The sequence below is a fragment of the Adiantum capillus-veneris genome, chromosome 26 (genome assembly GCF_014529385.1).
Source record: "Adiantum capillus-veneris isolate H3 chromosome 26, ASM1452938v2, whole genome shotgun sequence".
Classification (NCBI taxonomy): Eukaryota; Viridiplantae; Streptophyta; class Polypodiopsida; order Polypodiales; family Pteridaceae; genus Adiantum; species Adiantum capillus-veneris.
Window position 1 is genome coordinate 130,412,805 of NC_140956.1, and position 19,847 is coordinate 130,432,651.

Sequence of the window (19,847 nt, forward strand, 5' to 3'; positions counted from 1 at the left end):
ATGGGCAGTTTCAGTAACTAATAGAAGGATCTTTTTCTCGGCAAAAAAGTAGATGCAAAACATCTTAAACTTGACTAGATTGAAATTTGTTGCTCAATATGTCAATCGCCATCATTCATGAGCACAAAGCAATGAGAAATTCAAACAAAATACTGGAAATTGGTTAATTTTCTAGGACCAACGGTGCAATAAGTTAAAACTGAAACTATTGATTCGATTGATTAGTAAGTCTTTACCATCTCGAAAATTGAAAAATCTTGCAAAACATAAAAAATGCAAAAGCAAAGGGTCATGGTGTAGGAGATGAAAAGCCTCAAGGTATTGGAAAGTCAAAAGACTTAATATTTTCTAGATGCCCTGTAAAATATCATTTTACAAAGGACTCATCATACAGTTACAATGTGACTGCCATTTAAGTTGATAAATATTCACGTGAAATGGGATTTCGACTGACCTCTTGAGCCTGGCCATTGTTGTCTGGCAGCATCAACAAAAAAATGTCAGCTGTATCATATATGGCTTGAGCTAAGAGCCATTGACTATAAATTATACATGTTTTTGTAAACCTCTCAAATAGAGTAGTTCCCAAGCCAAAGACACCCATGCAGTATCTGGCCATGTCTGGAATCGTAAAATGATGTTGATAAATGAGTTTTAAGAGCCTTGATGGTCTGCTCTGGGATGCTGTTGATAAAAAAGGCTTGATAGAGGGAACCCAGATAGCAGATTCATCGACAAGCCACACCCATAACTACAAACAATATTTTACTCCGTTATGAAACTTTGATCTGGTTCATTCTTACCCTGCTCATTCTTTGTGCCAACCCTCAAAAAGGGTCATAGCTGCTTCAAATTAGAAAAAAGTTTGTTGCAGCATAATTTCCATACTCTGTGTCTATGCATTGGCCTCATGGAGGCAAGTACAAATCCGTCCACGGATGAGCTGCAAAATCTCTAGTTGCCTATCTCACACGTTATATTCAGTGAGTGGGATGAGCATCTCTGCATCTTTCACAGTGTCGTTGGCAGATGTTTGCAAGTTTGACCTAGACATTTTGCTCCACTCACTCTCGACCCGAAAGAAAATCCACTGAAATCTACGAAGCATCTCAAGAGCTGTCATGAGAAAAACAGTAATATAGTTATGCCTCAAATGAGCAGAAAGCTTGTATGTCCATGCCCATCGTAGTAGTAGATTGGTTCCAATTGCACCATAGTAAACCTGCCATACAAACAATGTAAGTCGTTCAACAAAACTTAACTGATGCTTTCATAAAGAAAACAAGGTATGAGAAATGATGTTTCTGGTCAGTGCATATTTGAAAAGCATGTATTTATGACTGCAGTGGCCTTTGTTTTCAATGATTAAAAGCATGCCTGTAGGCTGAAAATTTTACAATAGACAACTCAACAAGCATGGGAGATAATGGACTCACAGAGTCACATTGCACACAAGGACTTCTATAATAAGCCTCTCGAGGGAAGTGATGTGCTTTTGACGTCATACCACCACAAGAACAACATGATAGTAGATTCGAGGGCTAGAAAGCTCCAGTTGAAGATAAAAAAGGCAAAGATGTGGTCTTAGATGTGAAACTTACGGGCGAGCCAATCCCTACTGTAACACCTTCGGCCGTTTTCAAATTAATGAAATTAAATCTTTTCATTTACTCAATCTTTGGCAAACTAATGAGTGAATCTGAGCATTCAAATTGGTTAGAGTTAAGAGTCAAAGCGTTTTAATTTCCTTAAGTCTCATGTGGATTGTTTCTCAGAGGGCTGAGTTGCCTCCAAAGCACTCAGAAGATCACGCCATCAACTTGATTCCCAAAAGCACCCCTTCAAACCGCCCACCGTACATAGTAATTAGAGCTCGATAGGAAAAAATCATGAGCAAGGGGTTGATCCAACCAAGGTCTCGATAGGAAAAAATCATGAGCAAGGGGTTGATCCAACCAAGGTCTCGATAGGAAAAAATCATGAGCAAGGGGTTGATCCAACCAAGGTCTCATAGGAAAAAATCATGAGCAAGGGCTTGATCCAACCAAATTCTTCGTCTTTTTGTTCCCAGTGCTACTTGTGCAAAAGAAAGACAGATCTTGGAGGATGTGTATAGTTTACAAGGCTCTTGCAAAGATTACCATCAAGAACACGTTTCCAATACTAAGGATCGATGATATTACAGGTTCCTACCTGCTTCAGTAGAACTGATCTTAAAAGTGGTTATCATCAGATCAAGATTAATCTTGGAGATGTATACAAGACTACATTCAAGACGTCCTTTGGGTTGCACGAGTTTTTGGTGATATCGTTTGGGCTCCCTGATGCTCCTGCAACATTCGACAGGATGATGGACATGATATTTCAAGAGCCTAGACAATATATAGGCACATTCTTTCATGATATAATTGTTTTCTCAAAGTCCAAAGAAGAACATGGAGAGGATCTGACAGGAGTGTTCAGAGTACTACAGGAATAGAGATTGGTGATGAACGGAAAGAAGAGAGTTCTTTCTAGCAAAAATACACTTCTTGAGACACATTATTTTGTCCAAGGGTGTTAGCATTGATCCAACAAAAGTTGAGGCTATCCGCAATCAGCTTACACTACAGAATGTACATGATGTGAGGAGCATCTTGGACTTATATTCTTATTATCGGCAGTTCATCAGACAGTTTGCAAAGATAGCTTTATCGTGACATACCTTACTTAGAAAGAAGTACCATTCACTTAGGGATCCTCACAGATTATGGTATTTGAGCAACTCAAGTAAAAGTTAACTACGGGGCCAATGTTGATTCTATCAAACTTGCAAAAATCTTTTGAGGTTTATTGCCATGCTTGTGGGAGTAGTTGGATGCTTTCGACGGCTGAGGGTCACAGAGATTTATGAGAAGGAAGTCTTAGCAGTCATACATGCTTTGAGTCTGTGGAAGTATTACTTGCTTGGCGCAGATTTTACAGAATACAAGGATCATCAAAGTTTGAAGTACTTATCCCAGACTAAGTTGTCAGAGAAGTAGATGAGACGTGCGAACATTCTATCTCAGTTTCACTTTCAAATAGTGTACTTGAGGGGAAAGAAGAATGTGGTTGCAGATGCTTTGTCTCGCAAGCCACAAATATCCATTGTTATGACAATGCATCATCAGGACTTCAATGAGATACGAGAGTAGTATGCTTACAGACCTGGATTTTGGTGAGATCTTCAACAAGGTATTAAGAGGGGAGACAGTTCGGGGAGACAGTTCAAGGATTTTGGTGAAATCTTTGACAAGGTGTTGAGTGGGAAGGCAGTTTCAGGATATTTTCTCAAGGATGGTTATTTGATGCGAAGACCATGTTGTGTGTTACACGAGGTTTGAGGCAAAAGAGGTTTCTGGGAACGTCACAATCCTCCTTTTCAGGGTGCAGGGGTATAGAGGCAACACTCAAGAAGAAGAAGAAGATTTTATTAGCTTCTTGGAAAGGCCCAACTTGGCCTATGAGACAAATCAGTGTACATTTGTGATATATATTTTGTCATCCAAAGGAAGAGTTGAACTTGAAGTAAAGACAATAGCTAGAGCTAAGTCATTAACTAGGGATGATGGATAGGGTATACAAGTATGATATGCACTCTAGCTAGTTCTATCTTGTACTATATGTCACCCTAAAGACAAGGGGTTAGGGTTTTCAAAAACCTAACCTTGTGAAATTGGAACTTACAACCGAGGGGCCTAAAAACTTAACGAACTGAAGATCCCTAAATTGACGCAAAGCTACTAATGTGGCAAAACGTACGAACTACCCAGATTTCTCACTGGTTGATGTACTGTGCAGCGGAAGTGATCGATGGTGGGTGAGTGCTCGGTGTGTACTCAAGGTTCCTTTTACTTCATGAGAGATGTGCAAAGACTAGAGAGAGAAGATAGAATGATATTGTGAGTGAAGGTTCTATGAGTAAAATAGAGAAACAAAAGGAGACTAACATCATATGGGATCCCAAAACCCCCCTCCAAGGACCCCCTCTCTATCGCTAGAGAGATATTTGATTTAGATTGCACAAATGTTGATACAATGGTCCTAGATGTTAAGATGCTGATGGGATCTTGTTGTAGATGCTCGGATTTGCAAGGCTAAGGGCTGAAAATGCAAAATGCTAGGGATGTTGAATGGGATCTGCAAGCTCAACGAGGCCATGGGCTGATTTGCTATGGCCGACGTCGAGGATGGATGAAAAAGGAAAAGCGTTGGCTGATCTGAGGGCTGAATCTGTAAACAATGAGACTATGGCTGAATCTGCAACTTCTGAAAGCACCAGGGCTATTCTGAAAACGCTGGGACTATGGCTGAAATCTGCAACTTCTGAAAACGCTAGGGCTAAAAAACTGACTGCGATGCAAATCTGCTACTACTGTAGATTAAAAACGCTGGTGGACTGAGTATGCTGATGGAAAAATGCCATGGATACTAATGGTGGTACTCCTAACAAAAACGCTACGACATAGTGCTGCCGATGCTTGTACTACAGGTATTGGTCTTATGCTTGAGAAGTGACCCCTAGGGTCACTTCTATATGGGATTAAAGCTGGGTCGGGCAATGCCAATAAAAATCCCATGATTTCTAAAAGTGCTCCAGAAAAATCTGCTCAAGAAATAGGAGGAGGTTGGTTAAGTCTTGAAAAAGGAACCAAGTATGGAAAGAAAGGAAGATTTCCTAAGTGTCATACTAAAGGTCGTATGAAAAGAGATTGTCCTAAGAAAGAACCCACATAACCCACATCTTTTGTTAGTGTCATAATGAGCCAAGTAGTGCATCCCAAGTTTCTCATGATTATATAGATGAGTCTCTCGTTAAGTGTTATGGTCACTTGAATGGTGAGCGCATAGTGATCTTGTTTGATTCTGACAGTATGCATGATGTGATTAGTGACTTTCTCGTGCGCGCCATTCCAGTGGATCCCATTGCGGTTTTTGGGATTTGCGCTTGGCATGCACTCTTCCATCACGCATGAATATCCTAATGACAGTTTGTGTTCAACATACATATTTCGTTGCAAGTTTGTTGTTTCTCCTCTGTCTGGATGTGATATGATTTTTGGCATTAAGATGTTTCATGAGATTGATCCACAAGTTAGTTGGAATGAGAATACTATTTCTTGTGAGGGTGCATTGCCTGTAGTCATTCATGGTCATAAGAACACTCCTTATGTGTCATTAATCTCTCACTCATGTTTTGAAAGGGGATAAAAAACACAATCCAATAGCATCTCTCAGTACAGAGTCACACTTGGCTCTCGAGTCGAGATCCACATCACCCATTCAGGAAGTATCTTTTATTTGCATGAATAATCAATATGCATTTTTCAAGTCTCTCATTTATGACGGTCTCTTGTATTTTTGTCCCCGTCTTTGTGTGTTACCTTCTCATAGGAAAGCCATATTGCACGATGCACATGATTCACTCACGGATGAGCAGAGAAGCATTTAGGAAAGGTAGGAAGTATGCATTCAAGGAATATCCAATGTTTCACCATTGTAGATCATGTCAATAAATTTTGCATACTCATTCCGTGTGGCAAGACATAGTCACAGCAAAGCATTAGCACAATTTTAGCCTTTCCTTTATTATCACTAAAAGATAAAGAATTATGTGCTCTAGGTGTAATGGAAGATTGAGAAGAAGAGGTATTGTGGTTCTTAACATTGTTCTTACCGTTCTGTTGGTTCTGCGAGGTACTTGACTCGTTCCTTCGGCTTACCTTTGTTGTGCTTCATTTCCTGCTTAAGAGCCATTCTGACGGCGTCATTGTAGTTTTGATGTATTCGTCCAAACCAAAGAGGAAAGCCTCCTTGCGATCCTCATCCAACTTACACAATTAAACACAAATCTCCAAAATACGGTTTAAAAAAAACTTAGCGAGAGTTCCATTTTGCTTGAGGCCTTGCCAATTCTCTTTTAACAGATCAAGGTATTGCCGTGGCATATAACGAGCCTTGAGCTTGTCTTGGAAGTCGGCCCAGTTGTTAGACAATGTGCACCATCCACAACATGCTCAAGATGCTCGGCCAGCTATGCATCTTGCCAGGCTTGATACCAATTAATGACATCACCCAATAGATACATATGGCAGCGGTCAAAACTTTACTGTTACTGTTTTTCTTGTTAGTAGCAAAATAGGCGTTAAATTGATGCAGCTAAGAATAAACCACAGATGCATCCATCTTACCATCAAAAATTGATGCAGCTAAGAATAAACCACAGATGCATCCATCTTACCATCAAAAATTGATGCAGCTAAGAATAAACCACAGATGCATCCATCTTACCATCGTACTTAGCGAAAGTCAACTTTATTGCGACGTTCTCTTGGGCATGCCCTGGCACGACAAAATGATGTGACTGTCCAGGTTCGGAACCGAACCATCACCGTGATGCAGAAGGGCAAGCCAATCGTCCTCAAAGTTCGGTTGTCCAAACAAAACCCTAAATGAACTCTCTAGTTGTTTTATAGTTGGATACTTTTGAACACTGTTTGAGAAAGTAATGTTTGGAATTTGTTTGAAATGGATGCTATCTGTTTTAAACCTGTCTTGGTGCTGATTTGAACTGTTTGACTCTGGTTTTAATACTGATTTTATTGATTGGTGATTTACTCCCGGGAGGAGTAGTGAGAAATGTTGTTTTGGTATTGTTTGAACCTCGGAACGACACAGACGGGATGTCTGAGGAGCGTTTCGTTGTATACTGGAAAACCTCCGAACAGCGCAGACGGGATGTCTGAGGAGTGTTTGGTTGTATGCTTGAACCTCCAAGCGACGTAGGCGTCTGGGGACCGTTTGGTTGTACCAGTCCTCTGAACTCATGGCCCGGACCTTTTTAGGTTATTTACGGGGGGAGTGACGAGGTAGTTGCTGAGTAGCTTTATACCGCAGACCGTTTGTCTCGGGGCAGTGCTCAGCGGTGCTGTTTGTTGTGTCTTGTAACATGCATATGTGAGCATTGTGATGTGCCAACCACTGGATACTCCTTATTGGATGAGAAACTTCTGGGAAGTCAATGACCCAGGATATCAAGAGTTTCGATCTCGAATGAGACTCCTTATTGGATGAGATTCTTTTGGGAACCCAACTACCCAAGAAATCAAGAGCTTTAATTTGCATTGTAACACAGAATGGGAAATTGGAACGCGGAACGGGGAACGACAACATGCATGAAATGCCATTCCCGGTTTTGGATACTCACGTTTGAAACACGGAACGGGGATCCGGAACAGGAAATTGGGATGGGAACGGGGAATCTGAAAATGGCAATTCCTTGTTAATTATGCTAATTTGGAATGAGAAAAATGATTGTCCCTCAGATTGTCCCTCGGAATGACCCTCGAAAATTTTTGAGCTAACTTGACTTGTTTTGTAGATTTGCTATAATCGCAGACGATTACCTTCTTTGAAGAAGGGGGAATGTCACAAATTGCTGACGTCTCAAGTCACTGAAGAACGGAGCCAACCTTCAGATCATGCCTGAGGAGCCTAAACCCTAAGTGAAGAAGCAGTAGCAGCATAAGAAGTTTTGCCAACTTGCAAAGTCTTGCCGAGAGGCCTATTTTTAAAGAGAAGTTCCCGCCAACTTATGGGAGCCCATCCGATGGGGCCCAACTAATGCAAAGACATTAAAATAAAGCGAGACCAACACTCACACACAGAGATTTGTGTAGCAGTTGATAATGTGGCAACAATACGGACGCTCCGCAGATTGCGCTGACATGCTGACGTGGCAAATGTACGGATTTCCGCAAAACGCGCTGCTTGTTTTTTGGGCGCCAACTTTTGAGCTAGTTGCTTTTGAGGTTCAAGCTTTTCATGTAAACTGCTTTTCAAGGCCAAGGGCCTTTAAATAAGTGCAGAGGGCTCAATCCCTGGCACTCTTCCGGGTAAAGGTACTGAGTTCAAGTAATATAAAGAAGTACCAAATACCAAGGTTTGGGGCCAATACTCTCTGGGGTGGAATTCCGCCACTCCGTTTCGCGTGTGCTCTCTCTTTCAGCTCGGCTGTTATTGAAGTGCTAAAAGTCTGTTCTTTTCTATTGGCATGTGGTGCCCGTCTTGTGAAAACGTGCTTGGTCGAGACCTCTGTTGTGCTTACCATCACATTCTGCATACTGGGGAGATGGTTGACAACATGGGTGAGGGACTGATCTACCTTATCTCCAAGGAGGCAAGCTCCTTGGATGAGATTCGACGGTGGCAACCCATCACCATTCTCAACTCCGCCTACAAAATTTTAGCAAAGCTTTGAGTTTGAGAATCGTGTTGTTACTTGAGAGCATTATACATGAGACGCAGACGGGTTTTGTCAAGGAGTGCAACATCCTTAACAACATTTTCACCTTCTAGGAGGCGACTGCCCTCGCACGTCTCCGAGGAGAGGATCTTCTGATACTCCTCGATTTTGAGAAGGCATACGACATAGTTGGCTGGGGCTTCCTTGCGGGCACTATGCGTCGGATGGGGTTTTCAGATGCATGGATTAGGGGAGTGCTAGCTCTCTACAGGCGTGCACACAATCAAGTGTTGTTGGTAGGGGGAGGAGGGGAACGTTTCATGCTCACACGCTCGGTTTCACAGGGCTGCCCTCTTGCCCCCTTCCTGTTCCTCTTCTATGCTGAGGCAATGAGCAGGTTTTTGACCTCACAGGAGGTTCGTTTGCGTGGATTGCAATTGCCTATTTGGGGAGAGGAGCTCCTGGATGCTGAGTTTGTTGATGACTCAGGCCTGTTTTTGGAGGCCCGGGAGGCCAACTTGCATAGGTGTGAGCAATCTCTTAGGTGTTCCATTGTGCATTGGAAGCATTGATCAAATGGCAAAAGACAAAGGCCTTTTGAGTTGGTAGTGTCCCTTGCCTGATTGGTCGCCTGAAGAGGAGTTTAGGTGGATTCCTCGAGGGATACCAATACGTTACTTGGGCTCTTAGGTTGGTTTGAATCTGTCACCAGAGCAGAAGATTGCTCGTCTCCTCCTTTGCATAAGGAGGAAACTGCTCGATCGGAGCTAAGCACAGCTTTATCTTGCCGGCAGGGTTGTGGTGGCCAACCGGGTGGTGTTGGCTATGTGGTACAGAATGTCTTACTGGATTTTCTCCAGTTCTTGCATCAGCTAGCTGGAGTTGTTGATCAGGAACTTCTTGAGGTCAGGACAAGCTACTCAGTCCGCTCAGGCCAAGGTTTCCTAGCAAGTCATTACTTTACCTTGCTCTCAGGAAGGGTTGGGGATCATCGACCCAGCACGGTAGAGTAAAGCCCTCCTTGGGAAGCTTGTGGTCAGAGGACTTACTTCCAGTGGAGGAGCCCTAGAAGGAGCTATTGCTACACCCGATTCGGTCCGGGGTCCCACAGACGGGCGGCTCATGTGGCCCTCCACCCGTTAGATCTTCTTAGAGATATGCAGAGTAGGCATAAGCACGAGATGGGAGGATCGCTTTGCTACGAGCCTGCTTCGGTCTTGAGAGAGCTGCGGGGTGTCCTTGAGCAGCACCAGCCCACATGCATTGAGGAGCAGTTGGGGCAGCCACTAGTTTGGAACCCTATGGTCAGCACACAACCAGGCCACATGGTTGATAGCGGACCTCATGTCTCTTGGGGCCACATGGTAGAGGGTCCAACTCGTAATTTTGGAGACTGGCTACAGTTTACAGTACTCTTGGAGGAGATTCGGGACATTCACCTGCACGACATGAGAGAGGCATAGAGCATGTGTCAGGATATTATAGAGGCTATATTGGCACAGTGGAGCCAACAACTCCCTACTCTATGGGGGCCTTCACGCGATTGGAGGTCCTCATTTCAGTCAGGGCTTGCTCAAATACAGGTTCCTACAGTTTTTTCGAGGTATAGAGGGAGGGCTGCCTTCATAGAGTCATCGCCGAGGCACCAGAGGTGGTTGAGTGCCGCTTTTAGAGGATTAGAGTTGTGGGCATCAGTGGTATGGACATCATTGGGAGGACTTGTGTCATTGACCCTGACTCGTCAGATCTTGAGTCAGGACATTGGCGGCTGTGGGCTTGGAAAAGCCACCCCTCGGTGCAAGTGCAATGGGACCGGGGGGGAGTGGTTTTGGTGGGATCCCTTACGCGAGCCGATCACCCAAGGATCCCTTTCTTCCAGTACACAACTCGGCTAGGTCGCCACATACTGATAGCGAGGAGAGGCTCGTCTTGCTGCAGAGCTTCACTGGTAGGAGGAGGGTCTCACGTCCGAGTTCTTGGCAAGATTTTAAGAGCACTTGTAGGCAGCCGAGGCGAGTCTCCATGTTCCAGTGGCTAGTTGCACATCGAGCTACTGCAGTCGGAATTTGGTTTGTGCACAGCGGCCTCTCGGCAATATGTGCCGCCTGTGACCACCCACTTGAGACAATGGCACTGCCTGTGGGACTTGACTGCACGACAGCCAGTACACTTGGGGTGTTGTAGCTTGGTCTACACTCACAGGCCCAGCACTGAGTTTCGAGATGGCTTCAGCCAGCAGGATACTTCAGAGGAAGGGACCGTGCAAAACAACAAAGCTGGAGGCCCGCGAGCGAGCAGTCCATGCATCTCTTTCAACACAAAGATTCGGGGATAGCCCCCCATTAAGACAGCTCAACGCTAGGGCCACATGAGGAAGGCACGGACTTGGTACTCACAATTTCTGCCAATAAACCAGCACAGCTGCTATGAGATAGACACTGCCAATTCTCGATAAGACCGCTCAGAAGCAGCCCATCTTTTTGCCTAAGTAGACGCACGACGTTCTACACCCTCCAAAGCATTGCCCGGGGAGAGTCCAACCCTAACAATGCTACTCTCGAGGACGAGAGTTTTCTCTGTGTGTGTGTGTGGGAGGAAGGGGGGGGCAGGGGGGAGAGTATATGTTGGGCCTCACTCGAGCGGGAGGCCTCTGGGGTGACGGCGGATGGTGAACACCTGATCTCAGCAAACCGTGACACGGGTTCTGCGGGGCGCACGATGGACCCGGATAGGAACGATGGACGATGGGCCATAGTCCTGACCTAAACATTCTCCTCAACTCACCGTCTTGGTTACGACGAACACATGATTGGGTTTGAAAGCGCCCGGCAACCGGAGTGTCCCCCTCCATTTCTCAACGTGGAGGTATACAGGGAGTCTATCTAGCATAGGGACTAAAGACCCAAGTGAATCGGGGCACCCGGCTCGCATGCGGGGCTTTACGGGGCCGTCGGCGGTTCTCATCAGCGAGCGTCGGCTCGGCGCTACACGCGGACCGGTTGTCCGATTTTGACATTTAGGTACTCCACGTGGAGACCTCAGCATCCTCTTTGAGATCAGCCATGCACATTCATGAACGCATGCCCGAGGGACTCCTCGTTCGCGACCGACGGTTGTCGGCAGATTTCGGCCCGACCGGGCGGTCTGGGGCAATTTCGGTGATTTTTCAAGTTTGCCCAAGTGGCGAGGATTCCAGAAGGACCTCTTGGACAAGCGCTCAATGCCCGAATAGCGGCTCAACAGATCCTAAAAGACGCTTCCGCACTCCCAACTTCAATTTTCAACGCGCGGTGCTGAGAAGGCTCCTGCACACATCGAGCTATATGTGACGACGGCCGTTTTCTGGATGAGCCCTCCATGAGCCGCCAAAGGGGACTCAAGTCAGCAGGACGCGACAATCCGAGCCCGCGAACTCAAAGTTGCGGGCCCTTGGCCTCTCGGTGAAGGTTCCTCCTTGAGTGTCCCGGGCACACCCGTAACACTCTTGAGCCATTATGGATCATCCTGCCAGAGCTGATCGTGGTTTAGTGGGATGTGATAAACGTGGCTGATCCAGTATCTGCTAGAGAAAAGTGGGGTATGTGCCAAATGGTGGGATCCACAATATAAGTGGCGTATTCTCATCCAAGCCTGGGTCAATCCATCGCTAGAGAATGTCTCATATTATTCCCGATACCGATCCCAAGACAAGTAAGAGAAAAATTCAACCTATGCTCTCACGAGTTACAACACAGTAAGTTCCCCTTACTCTAGAGTTTGTGTCCTTTGATTAACGCCCTGGTCTCAAAGAACTAATTATCCTACCAGCTTTTTGTTGGCATAGACCTAACATTGGTTTTTCCACTAGTCCCAGCTGTTTGTGCAAAGCTAGAGAGTACATATAAACTTAATAGAGCTGTGAGCTGTGTCGTGAGCATATTTAAATGGAGGGATGGATCAAAAGGCATGAGATCCCCCAGTATAGTGCATCCTCGTAGGCATACATGATTGTAAGTGAAGCAAATGTGGTATGAGCTTTTTATGGATTGTTTTACCTTTGTGCTTTTGTTTGTTAATAATACTCTACCAAAAGAGACAGATACCCACATAGAGAACAGAGAGATGAACATACAAAATGTTTACTGTACAGCAAATTGGGCCTGAGAAGAGGGTACTTTGAATTGCAGAGGCTTGAGAAAAAGCTACAGTCGAAACAGAATCATTAGAAAATACACAAAACTTTCTCACCATGTAAACAGGGATAAAAATTCTACAACTTTACTTACTTAAGATCCCAGTCCCGCCTGATGTCCCAGTAGAAGGAAAAGCAAGTGTTTATCAGACCAGAAAGGAGCCAAAGTGGTCTATACATTCCATGCCACATCTCAAGTGCCACGTGATATTTTAGAGCCGACAGGAGAATCACTGGAAAAGAGGTGGCATATTTTAAAGCTGCCACGCATATAACAGATTCCCTTTAGTTACTAGCAACTTGGACAATTACAACAAGCATCATTGTAACATGAACAAGACACGTCGGTTTCGTAAAGTGCAAAGATATTGTTTCTTGTTGCATGATCATTTTCATATTTATTCGCACACAGTCAGCAGTTGTCTTCTTTCTTGGTATTGCCAGAGAGTCAATGCATATTCCTATCAAGGCCTATCAATCCTGATTTCAAGAAACGGACCATACAAATCATCATACCAACAGCCTCGGCGATGTCAATGATGATTTCCCAAAGCCGCCTCAAAACACTCTCTTAGTTGCTTGAATTCTGTCTAAAAATATAGTTCATCTTGCAAGTATGAGGCTCCCGCTGGTAGCACTGCAACACTAGCCATCATGCTCTATTTTAACACCTTCACATATTTACACTTATTGATATGATCTCTAGCCACACCCTGCAGCTCCGTTGTGGTTTGCTAGATATGGAAAGATTGTCACTTTTTCAATGATCGTCACTCTCCTTACATACGATTATTTATTTGGAGAACAACAGGGCTATACCATGTGATTAGATACAGAACTACACTACTCAGACCTGAATTCAACCACCCCACGAGGCCACAAAGAGAAGAGAGAACAAAGCCGCTACCTATGAAGGTGCAACATTAGTAGGATCATTTTTCAACTCATGGGTCTTATCCAAAGACAAGAATTTATATGTCAAGTAACAAGGACTAGAAAGAAAGATATTTTAAAAGATGTACAACCGATGATGCTATCTCTCACCATAAAATGTAACAAGAAATGAAGTCTAATCCCTGGCTAGAATAGAACGAAAAGCTCTTGAATGACCCTAAAGCTATAGGCTACAACTAGCAAGCCATAGGAATGGTCTTTGCTCAAGATTGCCTTGAGAAGGAGGGACCACTCAGTCATCATGCAATATTCCTCTAATGGTGGGTGATGATGGCTTGAAAGATATATTAAAAGATGTACAACTGATGATGCTATCTCTCACCATAAAATGTAACAAGAAATAAAATCTAATCCCTGGCTAGAATAGAACGAAAAGCTCTTGAATGACCCTAAAGCTACAGGCTACAACTAGCAAGCCATAGGAATGGTCTTTGCTCAAGGTTGCCTTGAGAAGGAGGGACCACTCAGTCATCATGCAATATTCCTCCAATGGCGAGTGATGATGGCTTGCATCTGCCGATGATGAGGACGTTGTAAGCGAGGTCCTCATGGTCGTGGACATCCCCTCTACATATGGCAATGGCTATGTCCAATGCTGCTACTCTAAAGAGGCGTCCTGACAGGGTAGTTTAGTGGATGAGTAGAGGCGGAGGGAGCTGCAATCTTGGCACTGAAAACTTCTATGATGGCTATTTGTGTTGACATCACTAAACTTTGCATTCTCTTGTCCTTCAAGATATAGAGCCCAAGCGGTTGGAAGCTCTTCTACTTTCTGGTGCCGGCGGAGGAGGAGGTACCACCTAGGGCATCGGAGGGGGTAACCTGCAGATCCCGGGCGAGGGGCCTAAACCCTAGCAGAAACAGAAGAGGAAGAAGTCTTTACCAACTTATTGATGCTCGCCGAGTGGGGCAATTATTAAAGAAAGGGTTAGGATTAAAACCCTAACTCCCAGCCAACTTATGGGGACCCTGTCCAAAGGGGCCTAAAAGTAAGGAGACACACTCACACACACAAAAGTCTTGCGTAGAACATGATGATGTGGTGGCTGTACGGACATTCCGTAAAACACGCTGACAAGCTGATGATGTGGAAGATGTACGCACGTCCACGCTTTGTGTTGGCTGCTGATGTGGCGATTGTACGGATTTTCAGATATTGCGCTGGCAGCTTTTGGACCAGATGCTCTTGAGTTTGATGCTTTTGATGTAACTGCTTATGGATGGCCAAGGACTTTAAATACGAACTCAGGGCTCACTCTCTGGCATTCTCCCGAGTGGAGTTGCAGAGCAGGAGTGCCGCCGTTGTACTGAGTTAAAACAATATAAAGAGACGGAAAGGGGCACCATGGTTTGGGGCCAACTCTCTCATGGGGTGGAACTCCGCCACTCCGTGTCTCGTGTGTCATGCATCTCTTTCAGTTCAGTTGTTTTGAAGCGTCTAAAGTCTGTTGAATCCATTCTTTTCCTTTGGCACGTGGTGCCCTCCCATGCCCCAACCGGCCGGATCTTCAGTGACTTGACACGTCAGCAGTTTGTGACAGGGTCGCAACCAACCCTCTTAAGGGCGGCCCCCAACCCCATTACAAGAGTGGTATTTTCTTTCCTTGTCATTAAAAGAAGGAAAGGATCTATCTTTCAATCAAGAATGGTCTGTTTATTATTATATGGTATCACAAATTCCATGTTCCGTTTTGCAGCTAGAGAAATGTAAACAAAATTGGCATAGGTCGTGAATGAGGCTCCTTTATTTGATCATGAAGACAACGAAAGACAGCTCTGAAGAACATGCAAAATTTTGAATTTTATGTTTTTATTGCACATAGCTCTCACCATTGAAGACACAACTCTTGTCCCTTGTGTCACTATACTGGCGCAGACATTGAAGAAAGCGGCACAGATACGGAAGGGCTAATATACACGGAATCCAAACTGAATGACTCCCACACGTGGAATCAGGTTCAAACCATGACAATGTAGCAACCTGTGGGACCCCAAAAAAACCCTATAAAAGTTAATATTACTAGATTATCATAATCCTGAGCTTTTTAAGTGAAGCACGCTGTTTTCACCTGGCCATGGAACATTCTGCAGGTTGCACGCTCGACGTCTGATAGAACCTACAAAAGAAACACAGGCAATCAATTAAATGCAAGGTCACAATTTTCCAATGCATGAGCCCAATTAGGTACGACACCATGCCCAAAGTTGGACATTGTATGGGATGTTTAATTCTTCAAAGAGCACAGTGTCCAATTAGTCTTGGTTGAATTCTTCTTAAAGATCTCAGCCCTCTTTGAAAACAGTGGCCACCATCCTAGTTCTTTTGTCATATGAAATTTGCTCGTTCCTAGTGATCAGACGGGGCATTTCCCTACAGAAGTGGATGAGTTCCTCACAAAGTGTTTCCGTTTGAGCGACACAAAGTGACTTCCTAACGCTTCAATGAGTTGCTAGGTTAAATTCTGTCTATGTCAGGAAGAAGCTACATCAACCTTTCCTACGTCAATTTGTCGAATAGTGGACATCAATAACCGCCGGTGACTCGGCTCGTACATAACTTTCAAGCACATGTAAACAACAAAAGACTTGAATTTATTAAACTCAGACTGACATCCTTCGGAGGGATCCTCCATCCAGCAGATTTGGTTCACAGGCTAGACCAGATGATTACCTTGTAACACTTTGAAGAGCAAGAGAAGTCAGAGCTTCATGGAAACTTGGATGGTATGGTCTACTTCCATGATGACCATGGACGAGTTATGTATAGCATATGCACCTTCACAACGGCAGCCCCTATCCCACAGTCCATTTACTCATATACCCCTCATATTTCGGCACCTTGAGGCATTACCTTCGTCTTCCATATATGTTTTCTTCGAGAACGCAGGCAGAAGTCAGCTGAGTCTCTGACAGTATTATCACAAGGCAGAAGGTTTCCCCACCCTGCCCTTGCTTCTTGTTTATGACCAGTAGCTTAAAAATTTAAAAATCCCCAACATGTTTTCTTCATGTTACAACCTCTACTACATATGAAACATCACCATATACATGCTTGATGTATCCGCCCTCTTTACACAGCCAAAAGAAGTATTTAACTGGATATGCTGCTTGAATAACATTGTCTCACAAGAAAAATTCCGTGCATTCACAGTCATTTCTCAAATGGTTAGTATTAAAAGGGTGGCAACATGAGAAAATAGAGAATGTCTAATATTAACACCACAGTCAGTCCTACTTGTACAATAACAAGGTGCCACACATTGCACACAGCCACACATTCACCGTCAGTAAGAAAAGAGACTGCACACAGCCACACATTCACCGTTAGAAAGAAAAGAGACTGCACACTAACTTTTGCTGTTGAAGTGAGAATATCTGCCACAAAGAAGTCTGCAAATGTGATCGGCTGAAATACGCACACAATCATGAGTTAGAACAAGGCCAGATAACTTTAAATACCCTCAGATCTCTTCTTCAATTAAAATGTATCTCTATTGTGTGTGCACGCGCACCAAGCCCATGCATCATGCATCTATCTTCAGATAATGTGGGTAAATGTGTGTGTGTCTGTGTGTGGGCGCGCGTGCGCATGTGCATGTGTACGGATGTATGTGCGTGCATGCACGCACCTGTGTGTGTGTGTTTGTGTGTGGGTGTGTGTGAGAATCGGGTGCACACTGGTGAGTAGCAGCAGTAGCGACAGATAGAGAGACAGCAGCAGCAGTAGCGACAGACAGAGACAGAGCTGGTACTGTTCGCGTGCTGGTGAGCAGCAGCAGTAGCGAGATACAGAGAGACAGAGCTGGTGCTGTTCGCGTGCAGGTGTGCAGCAGCAGTAGCGCGATTCATGTGAGCAGGCGCAGGTGTATGTATAGGACGGGTGTACAGGCAGCTTTGAGCATCAGCGCCCTAGGGTTTCTTGACTGCGTGCAGTTTCGTCATCTCAGAGTTAGGGTTTTGGTGCAGCCTGTAGAGACTTCCTGCACGTGAGTGGCTTAGCAATTGGACAGCAGCCCATTAGGGTTCTAGGGTGCGGGCTCACGACAGTAGACATCTACACTTACAAGCGTCGGAAAGAGATGGATACGTCTACAGAGGATGCCATGTCAATCATCAAAGAATGTTTGAGTGAGGATTTTGACTATGCTCGCAAAGCCTGGGATGGTCAGACTCCTAATAAAGAAGTGCTTATTCCCGTGCAGGAGCTGATGGATCCTGTCGCGCAATATGCTCTTAATGCACTAATCCTCTTCTTTCCCGGCAAGATGCCTATTGCTCAAGATGTGGGACAGTGGATGGATTTTCTTCTCAAACGTGAAGCAGTCAGAGGTGTTTACTTTGGAGCACGTGGATTCTATGAAGTTTTGGTGATCGACTCTGAAGCTAGGGATACACTTCTTGAAATGTCCCCTTTGTTTTTCAATACCCAGATGACTCATGTTTTGCCTTATGCCCTCACCAGAGATTATCAGAGTTTGATTCGTCATAAATGCCCGGTGTGGGTTTGAGTTCGAGGATTTTCCTCGAACATGGCACCATTTTCTCCCATTGTTAGCCTCACAGCTGGGAAAGGTCATTTGTCCCCCGAAATTAGATGCAAATACAAATCGTTTCTGCATCTTATGCGATACAAATATTCCCACGCCTACTGGTATTTATGTAAATTCAGGGGATCCTTTGGTGGGCAAACGACCTTTCAAACTGAAATGGGGTAAATTTGCCAATTCATGCTTTCGCTGTGGTAAGTTTGGGCATATGCAGTCCGAATGCCCTGATCCGAATTTACAGCCTCCTTCAACTGTTCCAACTTCACGATCCATCCTGCTTGCAAAGTTGCCGCCTGAGCTTAGATCTCTTGGAATGACGACTTCTACATCACCTCATCGGCTGATAAAGGGAAGGGGAAGCAATCTACGGCTATCGCCACTATATCAAAAGAGAAAGATAAAAGGAAAGCTATAAACACAGATGCATGGATGGTCCCTAAGAAACCTGTTAAGCTTAGAACTCCGGCTTCTTCGCATAATTATGTACCGCAGCCAAAGATTGTGGGTCAACACAAACTCCCTTGTAATGACAATAAATCTTTGGCACCAGCATGGGATAAAGTAGTTCGTTCCTATAAGGATGTGGTTACAGGTGAAGCTTCTGGCTCGGACCCACATCCTAGGCCAAAGTCAACCACTAAATTCCCCTTTGCACAGAATGGATGAAGACGTGTCCATGGGCATGTCGACCTAGCTGCTACTTTCTTTGCCCTTTGTACATATGTGGTGTGATGAATAGCAATATAGTATGCATCTCATATAATGTGCGAGGGTTATGCAACCCCGACAAGTGGAGGCTAACCTGGCACTTTGTACATACATATGTAAGGTAGATGTAGTGGTTTTACAGGAACACAATCAACATGGATTTTCCGGACAATGCTCTTATTTTACGGGTTATTGGATAGCTTATGCTAGCTTGGCTGGTTTTTCGGATGTTCTAATGCTAGTTCGTCATGAACTACAGCCGGTTCTTGCTTACAATGATCCCGGTGGTCGATGGATGGTGATACAATGTATGTTGCATGATCAAGTGTATGAGGTGGGTGGTGTTTATGCGCATACGGCATCTGGGCATAGGGTTGTCTTGTGGTAAGATATTAGCTCTTATTCATGGACTTTGAATGCATTGCTTTGTGGCGATTTCAATAATGCACCAAATATCTCTGATAATACTACTGGTCATTCTCATATGCTACGAGCTGAGAGGCAAACTTGGGATAATCTTAGTGCTTTTATGTACATGCAAGATCTGTGGAAGTGTCTACATCTTGATGCTTCGGACTTCACTTTTCAGCATAATGCGCGCACCTCTTATTATGCACGATTGGACCGCTGGTATTTAATGAATTCGCAACAGTATGATGACTTTGTTTGTGAGATGAAAATTGATCATACATTGATGTTATCTGATCATGCTCCAATTATTTTGACCTTGCAATTCGGCCCGCCAGTGTGTGATCAGCCTCTTCCTCAAAAGCGTCTTCTGCATATGAATAAGGCTTATCTTTCTCATGACAGCTTTCGAGATATGGCTAATGAGGTCATTCCTCCACTCTGTGATCAGATACAATATGATCCGGATACTGCATGGTATCGTTTTGTCATACGTATCCAATGCATTATCCGGGATTATGGTAAGCAGTACATGCGTCAGCTGCGTGGGGATGTTCATGAGGAAAAGTTGGTTTGTCAAAGTCTGACTCAAGACCCTTATCGGCTTCACAAGAGGCCGCTCTTTGTCAGGCTCGTCTGTGCCTGCGCCAAAATGATCAACGCAAAATTGATAAATGGCAAACTCGCGCTCGCAAACGGGCTCTCATGGATAAAGGGTGTGCCTCTAAATGATTCTTCAAGCACCTGCATCATACTAGACAAACCCAAGGTATTAAGCTGGTTTTGCTCCCCT

General features: G+C 44.5%; 1 protein-coding gene across 5 annotated transcripts in view; it reads right to left on the reverse strand.

Annotated features, from left to right (window-relative positions):
• Positions 1 to 319: 319 nt before the first annotated feature.
• Positions 320 to 19,847, reverse strand: part of LOC147424207 (uncharacterized) — a 91,902-nt gene continuing 72,374 nt past the window's right edge. For 3 of the 5 annotated variants that reach the window (XM_086502284.1, XM_086502285.1, XM_086502286.1), the window contains 6 exons: positions 16,744 to 16,797; positions 15,461 to 15,508; positions 15,222 to 15,372; positions 12,532 to 12,697; positions 12,378 to 12,447; positions 320 to 1,222 (listed from right to left, as the gene is read on the reverse strand). In XM_086502284.1, coding sequence (XP_086358410.1) covers positions 968 to 1,222; positions 12,378 to 12,447; positions 12,532 to 12,697; positions 15,222 to 15,372; positions 15,461 to 15,508; positions 16,744 to 16,797 — 744 coding nt within the window. In that variant the 3' untranslated portion in view covers positions 320 to 967. The remainder of the gene's footprint in view (positions 1,223 to 12,377; positions 12,448 to 12,531; positions 12,698 to 15,221; positions 15,373 to 15,460; positions 15,509 to 16,743; positions 16,798 to 19,847) is intronic. The other 2 variants (XM_086502288.1, XM_086502289.1) reach the window with 2 other exon arrangements.